At 46.7% G+C, this 12,033-nt stretch overlaps 1 protein-coding gene across 1 annotated transcript in view; it reads left to right on the forward strand.

Annotated features, from left to right (window-relative positions):
* MCF2L (MCF.2 cell line derived transforming sequence-like) overlaps positions 1–12,033 on the forward strand; it is a 301,472-nt gene that overhangs the window by 284,199 nt on the left and 5,240 nt on the right. Inside the window, exons 24-29 of the mRNA XM_006851546.1 lie at positions 887–965; positions 1,513–1,576; positions 2,398–2,516; positions 2,888–2,980; positions 4,319–4,393; positions 8,570–8,691. Coding sequence (XP_006851609.1) covers positions 887–965; positions 1,513–1,576; positions 2,398–2,516; positions 2,888–2,980; positions 4,319–4,393; positions 8,570–8,691 — 552 coding nt within the window. The remainder of the gene's footprint in view (positions 1–886; positions 966–1,512; positions 1,577–2,397; positions 2,517–2,887; positions 2,981–4,318; positions 4,394–8,569; positions 8,692–12,033) is intronic.

The raw sequence follows: 12,033 nt of genomic DNA on the forward strand, positions 1-12,033 counted from the left end.
GAAAACAAAAATCCTTACCACTGGACCAATAAACAACATTCTTATCAACAGAGAAAAGATTGAAGTTGTCAAGGACTTCATTCTTCTTGGATCAACGATTAACACTCACGGAAGCAGCAGTCAAGAAACAAAACGACATACTGTGTTAGGCAAATCTGCTGCACAAGACCTTTTATAAGTGTTGAAGAGCAAAGATGTCAGCTTGAGGACTAAGGTGTGCCTGACGCAAGCCATGGTATTTTCAGTAACCTCATATGCATGTGAAAGCTGGACAGTGAATAAGGAAGACTGTAGAAGAATTGATGCCTTTGACTTATGGTGTTGGAGGAGAATATTGAAAGTGCCATGGGCTGTCAAAAGAACCAATAGATATGTTTTGGAAGAAGTGCAGCCGGAGTGCTCCTTGGAGGCCAGAATGGCCAAACTTCGTCTCTCATACTTCAGACATAGTCAGGAGGGACAGTCGCTAGAGAAGGATATCATGTTTGGTTAGGTGGGGGGTCAGAGAAAAAGAGGAAGAACCCCCCATGAGATGGATTGGCCAAGTGGCAGCATCGATGGACTCAAGTGTGGTCAACAGTAGTGAAGTTGGCCCAGGATCGGGCAGTGTTTCATTCTGCTGTGCATAAGGTCGGAATGAGTAGGTACCGACTCGATGGCACCTAACAACAACAACTAACCATGTGGCTAGGGGTCAGGCAACCCATGCAGCACAGTCTACAAGGAAAGGAGGCGTGTCTACCGTTTTACCCCCATCTTGTTTCTTCCATTTAGTGATCAATTATTAAATGCCTGAGATTGTGTTTAGAAGTTACCAGATTAGAATGCCAAAGCTCATTTCTTAAAGGGATTTCCATTCTTACTGGCTTTTCTTTTGGGCTGACAGGCACCAACTCCTGAGATAAAAGCAGCGTGGGTAAATGAGATCCGGAAAGTGCTGACAAGTCAGCTGCAGGCTTGTAGAGGTAAGGATGTCTGACCAGCATTCCCTCTGAGCATTTGTTCCTGGAGTGTTTTTACTCTTGTCAAAGGTAACTACAAAATCCGTAACTGTATAAGCTAATCTTCTCACATTAAAGTAAAGCTGTGCATAAAAGCTTTAAAAATAGTAATGAATTAATTTTTTAAGTGACATGGTATTTTTAATTTTCTTCCAAGTAGCTGAATCATTAGAGCAGCAGGAGTGAGCGTTCCTTACAGCAATTGGTATTATTTTTTGTTGTTGCTGTTTTTAGCTCTTCTGATAGGTATATGGTAGAATCTTCACTGTTCTAATTTGTATTTTCCTAATGATAGGACATTTAGCACCTTTTCATATAAGTTCTTCAGAAATGTGTCTGTTTTATCCATTCATTAGCGGGGCTATTGTGTTGCTATTGTTGAGGGCTTAAACTTTTTGTTATATTTCGCATACAGAAAATTTATAAGATACATGTTTGCAAAAAAGTAAAGCTGTGATCTGCAGTTTCTGACGTCACGAATGGCTGGTCTGTGTATTTCTCCTCCTTGTAGAAGCCAGTCAGCACAGAGCATTGGAGCAGTCTCAGAGTCTGCCTCTGCCTGCATCTAACACAAGGTGAGGGAAGGGTACACTTTAGAAGTCAGCGTGCCGGGAAGATGGAAAAGTAGACTTTTGGTGTATGCTCGTGTTCGCTGTAGCGCTATTCACAGGAGAGCCAAGTGACCCTCAGCAGATGACTGGATAAACAAACTGTGGTGTAGCCATACAGTGGAATAGTAGTAAACCACACAGGGAAATGATGTTCTGATTCATGCCACTATTATTGAATGAACCTTGGAAGCATGCTTAGTGCAAAAAGTCAAATTGTTGTGCTTTAGTGCTCTCGAGTCACTTCTGACTCGTAACGACCCTGTATAGGGTTTCTGAGCCCGTCATTTTTGCTGGAACAGAAAGCCTCATCTTTCTCCTTCAGAGCGGCTAAACTGCTGACCTCGAACCTTCAGAGATATGGGATCATACAAAATGACAAATATCGTATGAGCCTGCTTCTGTGAACTATCGAGGCTAGGTAAATGCTTAGCAATGAAAGTTTATTTATGGTTATAAGGAGACAGAGGAGGAGGAAATGGAAATTTTTAATTAAAGGGTCCTGAGTTTCTGTTCTGACCTAGACGTAGGTAGTAGTGATCAAAGTGTAATCAGTGTCTCTGAATTGCACCCTTAAAAATGATTAAAATGGGAAATGTTTTGTTCTTTATATTTTATTCCTAGCCCCTCACCCCCGTGCACATGCATGCACGCACGCACGCACGCACACGCACACACACACACACACACACACAGATGCTGTTTTAAGGACTGAATATGAAATCAGAAGTTTTGGAAAACTAACCTGTCAACATATTGTTTCTTTTTTTTTTTTAATGTATTATTAGCCCCTCCAAAGGAAATACAAAGGCTATCAAAAAGTCGGAAGAAAGAAAAACTGACTCTCTAAGCCTGGAAGGATATGTGAGCCCAACGTCATTGCCAAAGCCCCCAGAAAAGGGCAAAGGTGAGTGTGTGTTGCAACAGCCTTACGTGTGGGGAGGTGTTAACCACTGTGGGGTCCTTAACTAGAAGCAGGTGCGTCTGGGACAACCCAAAGTAGCATGTGTAAAGAATTTTTCGAATTTTCTTCTTTTTCCAACCCACCTGAAATAAAGCATTGGGGTCTTAACAGAAGAAGCTGGAGGTTCCCATGCGGTGAGCTTAGTCCCAGAAATATCACTTGAGTCCAGAAGTCGGACCTCCAGCCCGGCCTCCGTTGGCCTTGCCCAGCACGTGCCTGCTGGACCCTCTGCCACCTTGTAAAGCTGCCTCTGGCCCTCCTGTGGTTGGGGTGGACAATGCCTTACTTTACACTTTCTCTCTCTTCCTTTGTAGATGACTCAGTCACTAGTTCTACCTCAGAAAGTTCTGCGCTTTCCAAAAAGCGCTTTACCCTGCAGGGCTTTGCTAACCTCAAAGGTCAGAAAGGTAAACAGGCACCTGCTTTGCTCTGGACGTGCTCATCACCATATCCCGTGTCTGTCATACATCCGTTTGGTGATCCTTCATGGGCATGGTCTCAACTGGAATTCTTTCTTTGCCTCCTCCATCACTTCAGTGGAGTCCATTTCTGCACCTTTTTTCCACTGAATCACTGATTTCCTGATACTTGTATGAGGGGACTGCATAAAGTTCGGGGAAATTTTCCATCTTTTGATTCACTGTTTCCACAAACTTTTTGACGCTCCCCACTACGTCTAGCCAAAGTGATCCTTACCAGAAGTGATTCCTCTGATAAAGTGAAGTTGGGCTTTTCAAAGGAAGCCTTGCTCAGAGACTGGAGTTTTCATTAGCTTTTTTGGTCCTGCCTCCCACCCCATCTTGGTTTTTCTGATGCCTACAGTGAATTTACCTTCCGGCTGTAATGGTCTATTTTCTGCCAGATTGCTAAGGTGCCGGTTTCAGATCTGCTTATAGATGTATTTGCTAGTGAATGGAGCTAAGAAAGGGCCCCTTTAGAGCAGGAATGGGAACATCCAGCCCGCGGGCCCTGTAAGACCCTCCAAATCATTTGGTCTGTCCCTGCCAAGGCAACTGCAGTTCCAGCCATCACATTAGGAGTTTATGAAATGTTAGACCAAATAGAGGTCAGCTAATGTTTAAGTTGATAATCTTGTATGGCTCGCGAATGATTCTATAAAAATTTTGATAGAAAAAGGTTTCCCCACCCCTCCTTTAGAGTAAGGTCTCTGAAAGCTGTTAACCTTTGTGTGTGCTGTAGCGTGAGCTCATTAATGAGTGAAATGCACTGTGAGTACTTTCTAAGTAAACCCTGACGTTTCCAGCGTAAGACTCGTGATGTGTAAAGCCAGTGGTGTCTAAGGTCCTTTGGACTGATTCTGATCATTAGTTTGTTTGTCCTATGATTTATAAAATACTATTAAATTAGCTTCTCACTATGGGAGGAAGAAAGAAAAGAAAGAGTGAATGAAAGAGAAATGAAACTACAAATTCTGGGTCTATTTTGCCACTACCAAGTTAAGAAAATGTGCCTACAGGTGGTCCCATATAATGATGATACTGGCTAGAAACCAATCCCAACTCTTCTTAATCACTCTGGGCCTCTCCATTCACCTGAGCTGACAGGGCCAATTAATTTTGTTCACTAACTACTGTTTGAATCAGTGGAAATAGCCCCATTGGGTGTCCATGTGTCATTGCAGCATGAGCGCCGAGGTATTTCACGTGGTACCCCTCGTCCCTCTGTGTGCGTCTCCTCACTCTGTCTCTCTTCTCTTCTATTTTTGCCTCTTCCTCCTCCTGCAGCTTCTCCTACCAGTCCTGACAAAAAAGCTAAGCGACACGAAGTAAGGAGCGATCCAACGCCCTTTGGTTTAAGAGGTAGAGTGACTCAGCCTTTCGAATGTGGACCAACAACCCATTTACCCATCAAGTTAGAAACGCTCACTGTTTTGCTGTTCCCCATTTCAAAAAAGTAGTTTTTCTAGCCAGAAACACATGTCTTGTTCTAGTCAAAAGCATGAGACTCTGGTTACAAATGTTAGGCTGGTCTTCATGCTTCTCGGTGTAATTCCTCCAATCAGACCCTCCCAGGTCCTACAAAACCAACCACGGGCTGCTCGTTAGTGGCTACAGGTTGCTCTTGGCACCTGGTCAGCATTCGGTTTTGCATTTTATTCCTCAACAGCTTTATGCTGAGGGGAACCTGGTGCCAAGCTCCCTAGAGCTCTGATGGGGGCACCAACATGTCTCATCTGCTGCTTCCTTGGTTTGGAGACATAGACTAGAATCAAATCCAACTCCTCATTTTAAAAAATCATTTATTTACTTTTTTGTTGTTGTTGAGAATATACCTAGGAAACTGTATACAGGGTCACTGTGAGTCAGAACCGACTGTACGGCACTTAACACCATTACCACCAAGAGTAGGCTGGAGAACCTACAGCAATGGGAAGGCTTTGCACGTACCATTCCGTGAAACTGAGTATGTTCTTCAGGTTGGGCAGCGATTCTCACCTCCTTTTTGGTATTGCTTCCCCACCCCCACCCCCGTCAGTATAAACTTCCTGCCCACTAAGATTTCTATTGAATGCTTGGAGTTGCTGGTGTCTGTTTGATCCCATACAGAGAGATCTTTTAAAAGCACAGGCCTTAAGAGAAGACATTCTGTATTTGATTTTAAGCAGCCAGCGCCTCATTTTACAGAGAGATGATCTAACTCATCCAGCTAGACAGTGTCAGGCTTGATGTTGGAACTTACACCTTCTTGGTTCTTGTCCATTTCATATTCAAAGTCTTCCTGACCTAAGTTGAAGGTCTCAAGATTACAGAGAGAATTTCAACCTTTCATCTTCCTGACTTTTCCTAACATCTTCCTCTTACTTTTCCAAACAACTAAAAGGGAAACAAAGATATAGGCAACCTACTAAGCCAGAGTTTCCATCATCCCTGCCCTCTCTCAAGAGACTGCTTCCCCCATCAGGTGCCACTCCTGCCCCATTCTTGACTCAACATCCTGAACGCCAAGGATCCCAGTTGGCAGCACATAAGTCCCAGCCGTTCTCCTAGGCCCGAAACATGAGCGGGACACCGACTTCCTGCTACGGTTACCCATACCGTTGGCAGAAAAGCAAATCATTCTGCCCCATATTGTCTAATGTTGTTGTCATCATGAAGTACCAGTAAGTCGGTCCTGACTCATAGTGACCCTGGATAGGGTTTCCGATGAACAGCTGGTGGTTCGCAGTCCAGTGCTGATCCTACAGTGCCACATTCTAGGAAGGTGTGGTTTTGTTCATGAAACGTTATGTACTTCTGGTCTGAAGACACCTAGAGCATTGTCCTTGTTTGCTTCTCCTTTGTGTCAAAAGCTGTGTCATGTAGCGTGAGGAGGTGGGAGCCAGAATTAACTGGGGGGGTCAGAGACTGACTCTACCACTTACACCCCTTCCAGCTTCTGGTCCTGCATTTGTAGGAGGAAGATCATAATGCAACCTTTTCAGGGTCCTCTTGTTAAGTTCTATCAAGTCAGTTCCAACTCAAAGCAATTCTGTGTAGGTTTCCAAGGAGTGGCTGTTGAGTTTGAACCACCAACCTTGTGGTTCACAGTCCAGTGCTGATCATACAGCACCACACCAGGAGTCCTAGCACAGGGTCATAATGAAGGCCCTTAACACCATGCCTGGGACCCGGCTGACAGCCACCTTCATCAGCGTGGTCCATCTTTTCTGTCACAGATACTGCTGAACCACAAGTCCTCCGTGGCTGGTGGTGTTGCAACTGCTTAAGCATCCGCATCCTGAAGAGCTTTGTAGTCTCTTGCTTTACTCCCTTGACAAGGCCAAGAAATAGTTAAAGAAAATAGAAGTGATGCCATTCAAGAGTCGCCTTGGGCTAATATCCTCATGTAATATTCCCCCTAACATCATAAAGAGATCAAAGAGGAACTCAGTACTCGTCTGTAGTTGTCCAGCTTCCAGGTTGTTGTCCTGTCCATGGTTGTTGCCTTAGGTGTAGAGTTCAGTAACTGACTTGCTTACTTCCCTTGTTGTATTACTGCAGTGAAATGATCTGTGATTTGTTGGAGAAAATGTATCTCGAGGCCCCCAGCACAAGCCAGACGTTGCCCAGGGCAGAGTTGATCTAGGTTTTCCATAATCTCACTGTTGTTTAGAGTGAAGTTTTTCACATAAATACTTTTAAAGAAGGCAGAAACTCGCCAAACAGCAAAGTCTTTGTATCTCTGTTCACATTTTCCTGAAACTGATTTGTGGTTCAGTTTTGCCCAGAAGCCCCATGTAAATACTTCATGATATCCAGGGTGGCAGGGCTGAAGCGGGGAGAAGATTCTCCTAGGCATTGTCTTCAGCATCTAACCCATTGCTGACAGGCAGAGGGTCAGGCCTGGGAGCCCCGGGATGACCCTTTCCCAGCCTAGAACTCTCACTTAGCTACCCACGCTGAACTGCACACGTACTCAAAGTAGGCAATATCGGGGTGATATAGAGCTAAAAAGCACTGACATTCCCAAATTTTTGCACAGATGCCAGCCTGGTAGTGACACTGAGCAGGGTCAAGTGGCTGAGCACATCTCACCTGGCCCTGGCAGCCCTGCCCCAGGAAGGTCAAACCAGCCGGATTTCCCAGCCAGCCGGACTGCTGCACCCGGTGGGGCTGCTAACTCGCTGCAGGTGCTCTGGGCTCCCACCTGTGCACCGATTGCTCTCCTGGGTCTCCTCACTCTGCGGGCTGAGGAGGAAGTTGTTACTCTCAGATCCCTCTCCCATCATTTCCAGACAGATGCTGCCTTTCTAGCTCCCCAAAGCATGCTTGTCATTACCACTCTTCAAAGCTCCTGACAGTTGGCAACTGAAAGACTTTGACAGTTCACCTCTTGACAAGCTCCCTGACTTAATAAAAGGGGGTGTCTGTTGTCATTCCTTGACCCTCTTTTTCTCAGGGAAAAGCATGTTGCCAGCTTCTGCAGATGTAATTTAGATGTGACAAGGCTTTGTGTTGATGAGCAGTATTGTGCTTCTGTCCTTGGTACTCTTGTCGTTGGAGACCATGCCGCTCAGCACCCACCACACACATGACCATGACCTTAGGAGTTTAACTGAGACATGTTGCTTCATTACTTCCACTTACGTACTAACTCAGTGTCCCTTACCACCCCACAACTTGAATTCTCCCCCAAACTGGAAATACAGTTACTATTGTTTGGGGGCAGGGGGTACATGGCAGTAGGAATGCTAATGATAAAGAGTTTTTGTTTTTGTTAAAGTCCACAAGGAAGTTTTAGTCATCCTTGTTTTCTCTTTGGTGGCCTGGTGGTGGGGTAAGCACATGCTTGTGAGGGCTGGCTATGGGGCCAGACTGCCTGGGTTTGAATCCCAGCTTTGCCATTTCCTGCCCGTGTCACCTGAGACATAACCGAAAATCTGTGTGTTCAGTTTACTCAGCTATAAACTGAGCAGTACAACCCCGCCTCCCTCATTCACAGGTGGAGGAAAAGCCCTAAATGAATATTCATATACAGCCAGTGCTCAGAACTATGTTTTCAAGAAATAGTGTTTTTATTAGAAATGGGCTTTCCTGACCCATGTTAAAACCATAAGCATTCAGTGGAAATGCCTTCTCTTCCGATGGTATTGACTGATGGGCTCAGATATAGGCCGGGTGGGAGGTATTTTCAGTTAGTTGTCCCTTGGAAAGTTTCCCTGTTTCCTCAGACACTGGCAGGCAGATGATGGGATGGACTTTCATTCCTGGTTCTGGGAAGACAGAACTTCAGGAGGTGGGATGAAAGCAAAGCCAGGAAGGAGGAGGGGCTAGGATTTAGTGCCGCCCTTAGCAGATGCGCAGATCGTTGAAACAAGATGTGCCCAGTGTCTTGGAAGTCTGACGTGTCCTCACAGATCTTTATGAGCCCCTGGAGACAACAGGCCTACTTGAGGCCCTGTAGTTACATGTTAAGGGGGATTCGTGGGCACTTACGATGGGGGCAGGGGCCACCACTGCTAAGTACAGTCATCACTGAGGCTTGTCCACTCTTAGGTTGGAGCAAAGCATCTCACTCGTTGGAGGCCTCTGAAGACAACGATGGCTGGTCAAGTGCGGAGGAGCCGATTAATTCATCCGATGCGGAGGAAGAAGGGGGTCCTGGTCCCAAGAAACTGGTAAGTTTGCTCTTCCTTGCCTTGGTAGCTGCTGAGCAGGGGGTGCCATTGCTCCCCAGAAGTGAGAGTCCCCAAAGACCTGCCTCAGTCTGGATCCTAGGGATGTAATCACAGCTTTTCATGGTGCTTGGCTCAGAGAAAGGGGCTCTGGTAGCGTAGTGGTTACAAGTCAGGCTGCTAACCAGCCGTTGCACAGGAGAAAGATGAGACTTTCTGCTCCTATAAAGAGTTGCTATGAGCTGGAACCTACCCCCCCACCACCACCACGTCCTTTTGGTTGTCAGTTACTCAGAGCCTTGTGGCTTTGTGTAGCCCACCCCCAATTATTCTGTTAGTTGTTGCTAGCTGCCACTGGGGGGCTCTGACTCACGGTGGCCTGTGTACAACAGAATAAAACAATGCCTGGTCCTATTAGTATATCAAGCCCGTTGGTACGACCCTAGCACTCATCTTCCAGCACTCAGTTGTACAGTGTTCTGTTGTTATCCACAGCATCTTCATTGACTCATTTTGAGAGGCAGATCTCCTTCCTAGTGTGTTAGTCTGAAAGCCCTGTTGGAGCCTGTCCACCATGGGTAACGCTGGTGGTGTTGCTTTTAAACTCCCATGAACATTGTTTTGATCACTGAAGCAAAATGTGTTAAGATTTTTAGATGTTAGGAGGGGGTCCAGGTAAGCAATGATGATGGCTTGAATCAGGTTGGGAACAATATGGGTTCTACAAATGGTGTGGCCCTATAGGATAAGCACTTAGCCACATCTCGGTGTGAACTACAAGGTCGGTGGGTCAAATCCACCAGCCGCTCTGTGGAAACCCTTGTGTTGGAATCAACTCGATGGCACTTAACCACTGAAATACCACAGGTAGGTGGGTTTCCTGAGCAGAACGGTTTTCTCACAGTTAGGACGCTGCCGTCTGTGAATGAGGGCAGTGGCTCTAAGAGAAAGGCTTTCTTTCTCCGTCGGCTCTGGGGGAAGGTTTTTGTCTCTTCAGCTTCCATTCTTACATTCCTTGGAGACCAAGTGCTTATTTCATTCTCGCCATCTGTGCTTGGTGGCTTTTATATCTCAAAATGGAATTTAATACACACCTTAGGCTGTCGTTAAGTGCTGTCACATCCGTTCTGACCCATAGCAACCCTGTATAGGGTTCCCAAGGAGCAGCTGGTGAGTTCGAACCACTGACTTTGCGCTCAAACCAACCTTGTGGTCAAGTGCTTACCCTACATCACACCTAGACTCCCACACCCTATACTTACTTACACTGCTATGTAACATAAGAAACCACACGCCCAAATGGGATTTTTGCTGCTGTTATGACTCAGTTCTGGCCCATTGTGACCTTGTATGGGGCAACCCCCTGTAGCGCCACACCAGGACTCCCCCAAACAGTGCAGGGAGTATGTGCACACATGTAAGACACAGAAAAACATGGCACATGGCAGCAGTTACCCCTTTTGTGCGTTTACCTGATTGAAGCTTGATTTTGCTTCCTGGCCTACAGACAATACACCACCCGTGGGTGGGGTCAGCAGGTCCCCCTGCAGTAATGAACAAGCCCTAAAATGAGGGGTTCCTTCCTTGCAGTGTGGTGACTCTCAGGGTCGTGTCTTTCCGAGCCGCGGCTGTGGTGTTCAGGTCTGCAGCCTGGATTGCAGGACACGCGGCTCTGTGGTTACAGACAGTGTGGAAGCTGGAACCACAGGCGTGGCCTTGCCAATGCATTGTCTTAGAAATAACGCCTGTGACTTCCATGCACAGGTCTTTATTTAACCAGGCACATACATCACTTAGCCCATGAGACTGCAAAGGGCTAGAAATCAAAGCTGGACTCCTGGTGTGGCACTGTACGATCAGCACTGGGCTGACAACCACAAGGTCGGCAGTTCAAACCCACCAGCCGTTCCTCGGAAACCTTGTACAGGGTCACTATGAGTCAGAACCCACTCAACAGCAATTAACAACTCTGTTAGACACCCATCCGACTGAACTGAATTTGTCTTTAGTCATCCCATGCACTTGATTTCAGTAAAAGAACAGTTTTTGTTGAAATGAGCACTCTACATTTATTTAGCCTATTGGAGTCCTGCCGTGTAGGATCAGCCCTGGACTGCGAACCACAAGGTCGGCAGTTCAAACCCACTACCTGATCCTTGGAAACCTAATACAGGGTTGCTGTGAGTCATAACTGACTCAATGGCACAAATGAGCCCTGGTAGCACCATAGGTTAAACATTGGACTGCTAACTACAAGGTCGGTGGTTCAAACCCACTAGTCACCCTGAGAAAAACAAGGACGCCATCTGCTCCCGTCAAAATTTATAGTCTCAGAAACTGTGTGTAGAGTCCTAGGAGTTGGCATCAACTTGGTGGCAGTGGATTTGGATTTTTTTGAGGGGCCAGGATGGGGTGGGGTGTGGTTCAGGAGCCCTGCTGGTACAGTGAGTTAAGCACTGGACTGCTAACTGAAAGGTCAGGCATTTGAACCCACCGACTAACTACTCCACGGAAGGAAGATGTGGCAATCTGCTTTTCATAAGGACGTAGAGTTTGCACAAGGACATATAGCCTAGGAGGTTGGAATCACCCTGATGGCAGGGGTTCACTTCCCTACTGCCTGCATAGCTGTCTGTCTATGGAGGTTTCAGTGGCGTGTCCAGGCTGAAGAAAGGTGGGTGACCTACTTCAGAAAACCCATGGAAGCCCTTTACCTCACAGTGCTCCGATCTGAACTTGAGCACGATGTTGGCATAGGACCACGGCAGCGCTGTGTTCCATTGTGACCGGGATTCCTGAGTCAGGGCCAACAGCAGCAAATGTCAGGACGGAAACTCACTCATCCCTTCTGGGTAACACCTTGCTGTCCCAGGGTGCTGCTATCTGATCCCACCCCACTTGGAGCTTTAGTCCATTGTTGTTAGATGCTGTCAAATCCGCTCTGACTCACAGCAACCCTGTATAGAGTGTGTGTGCAGTTCTGTGAAGGAGACTCGAAGATGGCCTTTCTTGAGGAGCCAGCATTCTAGCAAGGCATAAAAGGTGAGAAGAACCCAGCTAGCTGAGGGTGATGCGGGGAGACTCAGAGGCCACAATGGGTGTTACAGGATCTGTAAAGAAGTCAGTGAGGCTGCTGCCCAGCTGGAGACTAGTGGGGAGCGTGGTGGCCAAGAGGCAGCTTGGGGAGGCATCCTAGGCCCTGGTAAGAAGCTTGGGGTCTGTTCTCAGTGTCAAAGGAGACTGGTATAACACTGTGCCCCACAGGGTTCTCAGTGGATGATGTTTCATAAGTAGATTCCACTCATGGTGCCCCGTGTGTGTCAGAGTAGAACTGTGCTCACAGGG

Source organism: Chrysochloris asiatica, unplaced genomic scaffold (assembly GCF_000296735.1).
Source record: "Chrysochloris asiatica unplaced genomic scaffold, ChrAsi1.0 scaffold00029, whole genome shotgun sequence".
Lineage (NCBI taxonomy): Eukaryota > Metazoa > Chordata > Mammalia > Afrosoricida > Chrysochloridae > Chrysochloris > Chrysochloris asiatica.